The sequence below is a fragment of the Salvelinus fontinalis genome, chromosome 23, assembly GCF_029448725.1.
Source record: "Salvelinus fontinalis isolate EN_2023a chromosome 23, ASM2944872v1, whole genome shotgun sequence".
In the NCBI taxonomy this organism is placed as follows: Eukaryota; Metazoa; Chordata; class Actinopteri; order Salmoniformes; family Salmonidae; genus Salvelinus; species Salvelinus fontinalis.
Window position 1 is genome coordinate 12,396,551 of NC_074687.1, and position 13,103 is coordinate 12,409,653.

General features: G+C 46.3%; 1 protein-coding gene across 5 annotated transcripts in view; it reads right to left on the reverse strand.

Annotated features, from left to right (window-relative positions):
* Window positions 1-13,103, reverse strand: part of LOC129820866 (lysine-specific demethylase 6A-like) — a 122,762-nt gene that overhangs the window by 21,432 nt on the left and 88,227 nt on the right. For all 5 annotated transcript variants that reach the window (XM_055877916.1, XM_055877915.1, XM_055877913.1 and 2 more), the window contains 4 exons: window positions 5,664-5,771; window positions 5,027-5,473; window positions 3,458-4,356; window positions 1,195-1,324 (listed from right to left, as the gene is read on the reverse strand). In XM_055877916.1, coding sequence (XP_055733891.1) covers window positions 1,195-1,324; window positions 3,458-4,356; window positions 5,027-5,473; window positions 5,664-5,771 — 1,584 coding nt within the window. The remainder of the gene's footprint in view (window positions 1-1,194; window positions 1,325-3,457; window positions 4,357-5,026; window positions 5,474-5,663; window positions 5,772-13,103) is intronic.

Here is a 13,103-nt window from a genome sequence, read left to right on the forward strand (position 1 = left end):
GCCAGCCCGCCTCTAACATGCCAGCCCGCCTCTAACATCCCAGCCCGCCTCTAACATCCCAGCCCACATGCCACCTTAAATGTTGACTTTTGACTTGAAATGCAAACTAGACCGTTGGTTGTAATAAACACTAAGACCAGAGCCCAGGCCAGCCATAGAGCCCAGGCCAGCCATAGAGCCCAGGCCAGCCATAGAGCCCAGGCCAGCCATAGAGCCCATTGTTATTGGATATTTGACCGGCAACATTTTAAATTTACCGGACATTCGAGAAATCTGCCGGACCCATATGCGTAACCTGATTAGGGCGTCCACCCACAAGTGCTCAGAATGACATCACATTTAGAATATGGTAATTCACATTAACAGAACATGCAGGTCGAGGATGCAACCTTACAAAGCAATGAGTCTGATGCAACAGATCAGAACGTTTATCTTAAAATGTTAATAAGCTGTCATTTCTTCACATTATAAGTGCAGCAATGCACACAAGGCAGTAAGCTACAAGTGAATGTTTGTCCCATAATGCAACTGGCAGGAAACCACAGTGTCAAAAGGGCGCCTCTCACAGAAACGGTTTCATGTGACAGAGATTCAAATATGTGTTAGAAATGTAGAACGAGAGGAGATCTAATAGGCTACTTTGAAGCAAGATAAGACATGCCTCATATGTTTTAAAATGTCCAGGTTTCAAACAATGAATTAGGCATAGCCTACTGCCTTCAGCTCACTGCAAAGTGACATGTGACACACTGATGAAGCCTGCCTTTCTGATGAATGTTTGAGATGCAGCAGCTTCAGCAGCTCTTGAGCTGTCTGACAGCTTTTACACTCAAAGGCTCTGTATCTGTATGTTGTATGCGTGTGATAAATAAGATAATGAATATACTGTAGCCTACACACACACACACAATTTAATTCCACTAAATGATCCAAATTAACCTATAGACCGATAAGCATGAGCAAGTCAAATGTATTTACATCGACTGGTATTTCCATCATTCAAGAAGCTAAAAAGCCGTATTTCACAATGGGATTTTTTCTTCTTCTCCCGGACAATTGGCCAGCGCCAATTTCATTCATCTGTTTTTCTAAAAATAAAAAATAAATAGTCCAAAAGCCGGCAATTACAGGCTAACGAAAACCCTAATCCCAACATATAGACATGACTAAAAACCCTCACAGCTATTTACTCACGTAGATACTGGGTGTGGAGGGGTTGAGTTTGTCCTTCGGCAGCGAGGGTGAGGGGGGCAGGGGGGGCCGGGGCGGAGGACACTGATCAAGGAGGATACTGCTGCTGGACAGGCCATTCTTCCCCAGGTTCCTAAAGACACGGGGAGGGGGAGAGGGGTGATAGAGAAAACACCAGGTCTTAGTATAAACAGGATTTTAAAAAACTGTTCCAATAACAATGCTTTTTGTTGTATCTCTCCCATCTCTCCTCTGTAATTGGCTAGGTGAGACAGCACAGATGACTTCTCAGCACAAACCAACAAAATGAATCTGGAGTCTAGACATGCATTGTGGAGCGGAAAACTTTTAAAACAGAGTACAGATTAACTGGTACTATGGCTGTGTTTACACAGGCAGTCCAATTCAGATAAACATTTAAAAAATATATATATATATTTTTTAACTTTTCACAAATCAGATCAGCTTTGGAAAAAATACAAATCGGATGTGAAAATTTGACAGACATATTCTAATTGGGCTGCCTGTGTAAACGGCCTAATGAAGTGCTTCAGTAAGAGAAAGAAGCCTAGAGAAGCAAATCTCCAATCATATACAGAGCTGTATATAACAGCTATGGCTCAGGTTGTGTACACACAAGGCTTACTGCTCAGGAACTCTACAGCCCTGTCAGTTACTGGCCACTCCCTGTAGACACTAAACAGAATGGGGACTCCAGATGTGGTAAAAACAAATAACACACCCATCCAGAAACATCCAGAAACATCCCTTAGTGCCCAGCCTAGTCACTGGTGTCCATCTGAGGACATCCCCATTGCCTATCAGATACTGCCATGTTCATCATGTCCAAGTCCTTCAGATCCACACTTTTTATTTATTTTTTAATTAACCTTTATTTAAGTCAGTCAAGAACAAATTCTTATTTACAATGACGGCCTAGGAACAGTGGGTTAACTGCCTTGTTCAGGGGCAGAACGACATATTTGTACCTTGTCTTGGGATTGGATCTAGCAACCTTCCGGTTACTGGCCAAATGCTCTAACCACTAGTCTACCTGCCGCCCCCTAATAAGCACAACTATTTGGTAACCCAAAGCGGAACTTAAACAGGTAAGGCTAACTAAGAGCTACAGGCCCATAAGGCCAGGCTGGCTGGCTACAGCACAAAGACCTTCAAGAGGCAACTCAAACCACAGTTGTCTTTCTCACCAAATTAAATAAGTCATCAGCGACTCTGTAAGGCACCACCGTCAGGCACCACCGTCAGGCACCACCGTCAGGCACCACCGTCAGGCACCACCGTCAGGCACCACCGTCAGGCAATACCGTCAGGCAATACCGTCAGGCAATACAGTCAGGCACCACAGTCAGCCAATACAGTCAGCCAACAGTCAGCCAACAGTCAGCCAATACAGTCAGCCAATACAGTCAGCCAATACAGTCAGCCAATACAGTCAGCCAATACAGTCAGGCACCACAGTCAGGCACCACAGTCAGCCACCACAGTCAGCCACCACAGTCAGCCACCACAGTCAGCCACCACAGTCAGCCACCACAGTCAGCCACCACAGTCAGGCACCACAGTCAGGCACCACAGTCAGGCACCACAGTCAGGCACCACCGCCAGGCACCACCGCCAGGCACCACCGCCAGGCACCACAGTCAGCCACCACAGTCAGCCACCACAGTCAGCCACCACAGTCAGCCACCACAGTCAGCCACCACAGTCAGCCACCACAGTCAGGCACCACAGTCAGGCACCACAGTCAGGCACCACAGTCAGGCACCACCGCCAGGCACCACCGCCAGGCACCACCGCCAGCCACCACAGTCAGCCACCACAGTCAGCCACCACAGTCAGCCACCACAGTCAGCCACCACAGTCAGCCACCACAGTCAGCCACCACAGTCAGGCACCACAGTCAGCCACCACAGTCAGCCACCACAGTCAGCCACCACAGTCAGCCACCACAGTCAGCCACCACAGTCAGCCACCACAGTCAGCCACCACAGTCAGCCACCACAGTCAGCCACCACAGTCAGCCACCACAGTCAGCCACCACAGTCAGCCACCACAGTCAGCCACCACAGTCAGCCACCACCGTCAGCTCCATGTGACTCAGACAGTGAACTCTAGTTAGTATGACATTTACAATGAAACACTGCATGACAACACACAGCCATCTAATGGGCATACACTCCGATCAAAAAGCAAATTGGCTACAATTGAAGTGTGACTGATGTGACAGAAGGATATGATTTCCTACCTGCATGCTTTGAGCACCTGGTTGGAGCTGGGGTAGATGGATACTGAGGACCATGAGGCCAGGGCTGGCCTTCTGTGAGTCAGCTCAGTGGGATCCACCTTGACTGGGCTGCGAGAGTCCTCTAGCCCCTTACCATTGACCTGTGGGGTAGTGGTGGTACCGGTGGTTCCGCTGTTGGACGGGCTGCTGTTAAGGCTAGCGAGGTTGATGGCTGTGGGGGGGTGGGGGTTAGTGGAGCGAGGGGGGGAAGGGGTGGTGACGGACATGGCTGAGAGGGGCCAGGAGGCCACAGAGTGTTTTGGACCTCCATGGCGGATGATGTTGCCCTTGATGTTTTCGTCCGTGGTGGCTCCTTGATTAACGCCACAATGATGATGATTATTATTATCATGGTTATCATCATCCTTATTATTGTCCTTTCCTCTGAGCAAGGCTGAGAGCTGAGGGTCGTCTGAACTGAGCGTGCCCGGGGGAGAGCCGGGCTGGGATTGGCTCCCCGAGCTGTACGTGGTGGTCACCGCCCCCTGCTGGATGTGATTAGCCAATCCCTGTGTAAGGGCGGTGGAACTGGGACTGAGCAGTGTCCCTGCAGGGGTAGCCAATCCACTGCTGCTTCCTAAAGGCGTGGTCTCTTTGGTTTGGGCCCCTGAGGTAGTGGTGGCGGAGGGGAGGGGAGAGGAAGGGAGATGGTTGGGGGCACCGCCCCTCTGTGGCGAAGAGGAGAAGGAGGAGAGGGAGGAACAGGAGGAGGAAGAGGAGGCAGGGCAGGGCCCGGTGGAAAGTCCGACCTGATTTAGACTTTGAACACCAGGGACAGCAGCCTGGGTGGGATGGGAGGGGGAGGAAGGGTGTTCTCCGTTGGGACATGCCGAATATGAACCTGGACCTTTGTGAAGCCCCTGACGAAGAAACAAAACAGCAATGAACGTTAGAGGGTGAGACAAAACAGCAACCAACATTAGAGGGTGAGACAAAACAGCAACCAACATTAGAGGGTGAGACAAAACAGCAACCAACATTAGAGGGTGAGAAAACAGCAACCAACATTAGAGGGTGAGACAAAACAACAACCAACATTAGAGGGTGAGAAAACAGCAACCAACATTAGAGGGTGAGACAAAACAGCAACCAACATTAGAGGGTGAGAAAACAGCAACCAACATTAGAGGGTGAGACAAAACAACAACCAACAGAGGGTGAGACAAAACAGCAACCAACATTAGAGGGTGAGACAAAACAGCAACCAACATTAGAGGGTGAGACAAAACAACAACCAACATTAGAGAGTGAGACAAAACAACAACCAACATTAGAGGGTGAGACAAAACAGCAACCAACATTAGAGGGTGAGACAAAACAGCAACCAACAGAGGGTGAGACAAAACAGCAACCAACATTAGAGGGTGAGACAAAACAGCAACCAGCATTAGAGGGTGAGACAAAACAAGAAAGAGTGAGTGTGAGACCAAGTCAGAGTGAAATACAGAGCGAACGAGAGTGAAAGAGAGCTAGAACGATAGAGATAGACAGACAAGAGCAGTTCCCAGAGACAGTACCATCAATATGTACCTGAGGGGAGTTGGTGTGTTGCTGGCTCTTCCAGGCCTCCTCTGCATTAATGGTACTGTTACTGCGGTGACTGGTGTTGTTGCTGGTGGGGGTATTGGTATCACTAGTGGCTGTGCAGTTGTGAGGTAGACAGTTCTGCTGCAGGTAAGGCACGTTTCTGTTACTCCTGCCACCTCCCGTTAGACCCCCCGGTAAAGTGTCTGCACCCGGTAGACCGGGTGTGTGATTATTGTCCATGGTCCCCGCCTCCTGATTACCCAGCTGTCCCAGGTGACTTAAAGATAAAGGTCCGTTGGCCATTGGCTGAGGAGTGCAGGGAGGGTGGGCTGTGGTGTGACTGACAGGTGAAGTCCGGGAGAGGGGGTGAGGCGAGGGGAGGGTGTTTGGAGACAGCGAGGGGCCATTGGGTAGAGTGGGCCACAACTGGCCTGCTGCCTGCTGTTTTACCTAGCAAAATAAAATGGAGAGATGGGAGAGACAGAAAAGCATCGTTAGTGGAAATTTTAAATGAAACAACGTTATACTAGAACGTCTTTTTCTTATATATAACACTCCAAATGTCTTTAAACACTGGAAGGGAATGGAGGCTGAAGTTATTCATACAGAAAGACACAGGTTCGTTTGAGTGTGTGTGTACCTGCTGTTGATGCTGCTGCATGAGGGAGAACTGGTTTTCCAGCTGATCCAGAATCTGTACCTGTGGTGGTTTCAGACTGGTCCGGTTGGTCCGGAGCTGATCCAGGAGCTAGAGGTGGAGGGAAAGGCATTTAGAACCATCCTTAACTGCTTCTAAACGCTTACGACTTGTATTCTTACTATTCAGTCCTCAAGTTGCTTTGGAAAAGGGCTGTAGAGTCTAAAATGACTCGCATTAAAACCAGGCAAAGTTGATTGACGCGCCACAGCGTCAAACAATGACGTCCTTTTGAATTCTGACTCTCTCCCCTTGTGTGTTTATACTAGAGACGTATCGCTGAGCTGCAGCTCCCCCTGTGTGTTTATACTAGAGACGTACCGCTGAGCTGCAGCTCCCCCTGTGTGTTTATACTAGAGACGTACCGCTGAGCTGCAGCTCCCCTGTGTGTTTATACTAGAGACATACTGCTGAGCTGCAGCTCCCCCTGTGTGTTTATACTAGAGACGTACTGCTGAGCTGCAGCTCCCCCTGTGTGTTTATACTAGAGACGTACTGCTGAGCTGCAGCTCCCCCTGTGTGTTTATACTAGAGACGTACCGTTGAGCTGCAGCTCCACCTGTGTGTTTATACTAGAGACGTACCGCTGAGCTGCAGCTCCCCGTGTGTTTATACTAGAGACGTACTGCTGAGCTGCAGCTCCCCGTGTGTTTATACTAGAGACGTACCGCTGAGCTGCAGCTCCCCCTGTGTGTTTATACTAGAGACGTACCGCTGAGCTGCAGCTCCCCTGTGTGTTTATACTAGAGACGTACCGCTGAGCTGCAGCTCCCCCTGTGTGTTTATACTAGAGACGTACCGCTGAGCTGCAGCTCCCCTGTGTGTTTATACTAGAGACGTACCGCTGAGCTGCAGCTCCGCCTGTGTGTTTATACTAGAGACGTACCGCTGAGCTGCAGCTCCCCCTGTGTGTTTATACTAGAGACGTACCGCTGAGCTGCAGCTCCCCCTGTGTGTTTATACTAGAGACGTACCGCTGAGCTGCAGCTCCCCCTGTGTGTTTATACTAGAGACGTACCGCTGAGCTGCAGCTCCCCCTGTGTGTTTATACTAGAGACGTACCGCTGAGCTGCAGCTCCCCCTGTGTTTATACTAGAGACGTACCGCTGAGCTGCAGCTCCCCCTGTGTGTTTATACTAGAGACGTACCGCTGAGCTGCAGCTCCCCCTGTGTGTTTATACTAGAGACGTACCGCTGAGCTGCAGCTCCCCCTGTGTGTTTATACTAAAGACGTACCGCTGAGCTGCAGCTCCCCCTGTGTGTTTATACTAGAGACGTACCGCTGAGCTGCAGCTCCCCCTGTGTGTTTATACTAGAGACGTACTGCTGAGCTGCAGCTCCCCCTGTGTGTTTATACTAGAGACGTACCGCTGAGCTGCAGCTCCACCTGTGTGTTTATACTAGAGACGTACTACTGAGCTGCAGCTCCCCCTGTGTGTTTATACTAGAGACGTACCGCTGAGCTGCAGCTCCCCCTGTGTGTTTATACTAGAGACGTACCGCTGAGCTGCAGCTCCCCCTGTGTGTTTATACTAGAGACGTACTGCTGAGCTGCAGCTCCCCCTGTGTGTTTATACTAGAGACGTACTGCTGAGCTGCAGCTCCCCATGTGTTTATACTAGAGACGTACTGCTGAGCTGCAGCTCGGCCTGCTTTCTTTCTCCTGTTATAAAATGTGCGCCTATTCCATAACATGGGGCTTGTGAAAGCTGACCTTTTCTACACGAGAGGATCCAGACAAGATAATCGTTATGATATCGTCTAAAACTTGAACAAAGTAAGCTACAAACTACACTGAACAAAAATATAAACGTAACATGTAAAGTTTCAGTCCAATGTTTCATGAGCTGAAACAAAAGATCACAGAAATGTTCCATATGCACATAAAGCTTATTTCTTTCAAATTTTGTGAAAATGTGTTTACATCCCTGGCAGTGAGCATTTCTCCTTTGCCAAGATTCATCCACCTGACAGATGTGGCATGTCAAGAAGTTGATTAAACAGCATGATCATTACACAGGTACACCTTGTGCTGGGAACAATAAAAAGCCACTAAAATCTGCCGTTTTGTCAAACAACAGATGTCTCAAGTTTTAAGGGAGCGTGCGATTGACATGCAGACTGCAGGAATGTCCACCAGAGCTGTTGCCAGAGAATTGAAAGTTAAATGTATCTACTATAAGCTGCCTCCAACGTTGTTTTAGAGAATTTGGCAGCACATCCAACCGGCCTCACACTGAAGACCACGTGTAACCACGCCAGCCCAGGACCTCATATCTGATTTCTTCACCTGCGGGATCATCTGAGACCAGTCACCCGGACAGGGTGAAACTGTGGTTTAGCACAACCAAATAATTTCTGCACAAACTGTGAGAAACAGTCTCAGGGAAGCTAATTTGCGTGCTCTTCGTCCTTGCCAGGGTCTTGACCTGACTGAAGTTTGGCATCGTAACCGGCTGCAGCGGGCAAATGCTCCCCTTCAATGGCCACTGGCACACTGGAGAAGTGTGCTCTTCACAGATGAATCCTGGTTTCAGCTGTACCAGACAGATGGAAGACAGCATGTATGATGTCATGTGGGCGAGTGGTTTGCTGATGTCAACAATGTGAACAGAGTGCCCCATGGTGGAGGTGGGGTTATGGTATGGGCAGGCATAAGCTACGGACAACGAACACAATTACATTTTATTGATGGCACTTTGAATACACAGATACCGTGACGAGATCCTGAGGCCCATTGTCGTGCCATTCATCCGCAACCATCACGTCATGTTTCAGCATGACAATGCACGGCCCCATGTCGCAAGGATCCGCACACAATTCTTGGATGCTGAAAATGTCCCAGTTCTCCCATGGCCTGCAAATTCAGACACGCCACCCATTGAGCATGTTTGGGATGCTCTGGGTCAACATGTCTGACAGTGTGTTCCAGTTCCTGCCAATATCCATCAACTTCGCACAGCCATTGAAGAGGAGTGGGACAACATTCCACAGGCCACAATCAACAGCCTGATCGACTTTATGCGAAGGAGATGTGTCGCACTGCATGAGGCAAATGGTGGTCACACCAGATACTGACTGGTTTTCTGATCCATATCTGTGACCAACAGATGCATATCTGTATTCCCAGTCGTAAAATACATAGATTAGGGCCTAATGAATTTATTTCAATTGAATGATTTCCTTATATGAACTGTAACTCAGTAAAATCTTTGGGAAAAAAATATAAACGCAACATGCAACAATTTCAGTGTATTATGTCACCATTATGGAAAGGGGAGACTCTCACAAACACAATCGTGTCGGTTGTTTGGCTCTACGACACCCACACATTTTATGGAAATCCTGATTTTGAAGAGGTCTTTCTCACAAAACCAACTGTCCAGACCAAAGCTACAAACCAATGTCACCAATAATGAATAGTGGCCTTTTTATATTTTATTTATTTATACATATATCTGTTTGCCTTCACCTCCCTTATCTCACCTCACTTGCTCACATTGTATATAGACTTATTTTTTTTTTCACTGTATTATTGACTATATGTTTGTTTTTACTCCATGTGTAACTATGTGTTGTTGTATGTGTCGAACTGCTTTGCTTTATCTTGGCCAGGTCGCAATTGTAAATGAGAACGTGTTCTCAATTTGCCTACCTGGTTAAATAAAGGTTAAATAAAATAAAATAAATAAAATAAATAGGGACACTCTCAAACACAAAAGGTGTCGTTTGATCTGCTCTATGGCGCACACAAGCTTCAGGGGGCGTCGTCTGAAGGTAACCCAGAACCAGTGGTGTAAAGTACTTACGTAAAAATACTTTCAAATTCTACCTTAAGTGTTTTTTTTTGGGTAACTAATTTACTATTTATATATTTTTACAACTTTTACTACATTATATTCCTAAAGAAAATGTACTTTTTACTCCATACATTTTCCCTGACACCCAGAAGTACTCATTACATTTCAAATGCTTAGCAAGACAGGAACATGGTTCAATTCACAGACATCAAGAGAACATTCCTGGTCACCTCTACTGCCTCTGATCTGGTAGACTCACTAAACACATCAAGAGAACATCCCTGGTCATTCTTACTGACTTTGTCTGGCAGACTCACTAAACAAAAATGCTTCATTTGTAAATTATGTCTGAGTGTTGTAGTGTGCCCCTGGCTATCCGTAAAAAAACAAGATTGTGCCGTGTTGGTTTGCTTAATATAAGGAAGTTATTTATACTTTTACTTTTGATAGTTAAGTATATTTAAAACCAAATACTTTTACTCAAGTAGTATTTTACTGGGTGACTTTCACTGAGTCATTTTCTATTAAATGATCTTTACTTTTACTCAAGTATGACAATTGGGTATTTTTCCACCAGTGCCCAGGACTGGGCTGTACAAATTGAAAAAATGTAATTGCGGGTAAAATGAGCCAAAAATAACGTGACAAAATATGGGTCTAAAATATATAAATACAAAAAATATAAATTTTTATATCTCTCAGATATAGGACAAACACTTTAAAACATTGTTCCTGATGATTTATTTTTTGACTGTCTGTTTTGCCATTTATAAATGTGTTATTCAATGCGCTTCTATGGGCTATAGAGGTAAAGGCCAAATAAACTCAGCAAAAAAAGAAACGTCCCCTTTTCAGGACCCTGTCTTTCAAATATAATTCGTAAAAATCCAAATAACTTCACAGATCTTCATTGTAAAGGGCTTAAACACTGTTTCCCATGCTTCTTCAATTAACCATAAACAATTAATGAACATGCACCTGTGGAACGGTCGTTAAGACACGAACAGCTTACAATTAAGGTCACAGTTATGAAAACTTAGGACACTAAAGAGGCCTTTCTACTGACTCTGGAAAAACACCAAAAGAAAGATGCCCAGGGTCCCTGCTCATCTGTGTGAACGTGCCTTAGGCATGCTGCAAGGAGGCATGAGGACTGCAGATGTGGCCAGGGCAATAAATTGCAATGTCCGTACTGTGAGACGCCTAAGACAGCGCTACAGGGAGACAGGACGGACAGCTGATCGTCCTCACAGTGGCAGACCACGTGTAACAACACCTGCACAGGATCGGTACATCCGAACATCACACCTGCGGGACAGCTACAGGATGGCAACAACTGCCCGAGTTGCACAATCCCTCCCTCAGCGCTCAGACTGTCCGCAATAGGCTGAGAGAGGCTGGACTGAGGGCGTGTAGGCCTGTTGTAAGGAAGGTCCTCACCAGACATCACCGGTAACAACGTCGCCTATGGGCACAAACCCACCGTCGCTGGACCAGACAGGACGTCATATGGCACTGAGCCCAATAAACCAGTGGAGGGGTTCTGTGTCAGTACCCTGACAGAGTCAATAAAGTAGGAATTGAAGGCTATTGCTATTTCGACTGCATCCGGTGTTAGATTGTTATTCACCATGATTTCTAGTCTTTTTGCAGTGTTACTATGGTCTTTCCCTGTTAACTTTTTTAGATTCTCCCAGATCAATTTAGAATTTCCCTTTGCTTCACCAATTATGTTAATAAAAGAAGTTTGCCTTGGCCTGTCTGATTTCTTTCATCACCTTATTTCTCAACATGGTAAACCTACGTCTGTCATGCTCTAATTCGGATCTAAGGGCTATTTTTATAGCATAATCTCGTTCTTTCATCAATTTCCAGATTTCTCCATTTAGCCAAGGAAGAGTGAAATTTTGGCCAGGTTTGGATTTGATTTTCTTTAGGAAATCATTTATTGTAGTCTGGATTGTGGATAGAAAAACCTGACTATCAGCTTCCACGTCTGACAAGAGATCATTCCAGTAAATTCCCTTAAAATAGTTGAATTCACTCTTAGGTATTCTTAGTTGTTCCGGCTTTCTAACAGTAGAGAGGTTAAACCTGCTCTTAGACAGCTTTCTGGCTGTAAGTATCAGATTATGATCAGATAGCCCAGTAACCATATTGAATGATTTAGTTACTCTCTCTGGTTTATTACTGAACACCAAATCAATCTGTGTTTTAGAGCAACAAGTCACCCTGGTTGGTCCATTAACTAGCTGTGTAAGGTCAAAGGTATTAGTAATCCGTTTGATGGTTTTCCTACAAGACTTGTCTTCATAATTAATATTAAAACCTCCCATTAAGATGACCTCTTTCCCAAAATCACATTCCCGAAGTATGTTATTAAACTGATCAAAAAACACACTTTTGGTGGAAGGTGGCCTATACATTCCAATGAGGGTAAAAGACATTTGGGGTAACGTTCAGTAGTCTAGTTCATTATCACATGACCACTCAATTTGTTTACATCGGATATGTTCTTTAATGTAAATCATCACACCCCCTCCTCTTCCTTCAATCCCGTCTCTCCTAAAAAGATTGTAGCCAGGCACAATCAAAGCAGCATATGGAGAGTTTTTAATGGAGCCATGTCTCTGAGAGGCAGAGGAAGTCAAGGTTGGAGTCTGTGAGTAGATGTTGAATTTGATCACTTTTTGGAATGACACTACGAATGTTCAAGTGCCCCCCTAGTAGTTGGGCTTAGCTCGTGGGTCCCAGATGACTCGAGAGTGATTGACACATTGAAAAAAGTTAATTTTTCTGTGTTTTCTGACGGCTGGGTTTAGGCCGTTTTGTTTGGTTTTGATTAGGGGCAGTTCGGTAGCGCAATTAACAATCCCTCCCACCTGAACTGGATGCGGTGAACTAATTAAAACAGCTTGCGTACCAGAAGCAGAGTCAGGGATCGCATATAGCGACTTGGGTATGTTTGAAGAGTCAAAATCTATCCTGGAGCCGGGTGAGTCGAGAGAAACTATGGGACCATAGCACTCACCCACTTCCACAGTGGCGACGATCAGTGGATGAGGCCATCCACTGCTTTCTACTCCGGTGAGTATCGCTGGCTCGGTGACGTTAGGCCTAGGATTGAGTTGCACATCCCCGGAGAGCAGGAGGGTGGTGAACAGGTAGTTTCCGATAAAATGTTGGACTTGTGTTTGTTACACCTAAACGGTTCAGTGGAATAGGGAGCGAGGTAGACTTGGCCATTATTCAGAACATTATGGTATGCTGTGTACTGTCCGCTCCCGTGGAACGGAGAACCAATGTGTTTGGTGTTGATATTCTCCGGCAGTAGATTTGTGTCATCCCAGCAAGGACGCACTGAGATTATCAGTAGAGCAGCTACATAACTGACAATCATGGCAAAGTACTGGAGATAAGACATAATTGCACTTTAACTCTTTGCATAAGTTACTTAGCTGGGGTCGGCATACACCTGATGTTTTAGATAAAATAACAGCATTCGTATGAGAAGCGGCACCTGCCGCACCACCCTGTCTTCAGTCCGCCATTATCAGAATGGAGCCAGCGAGTAGCGATGTTT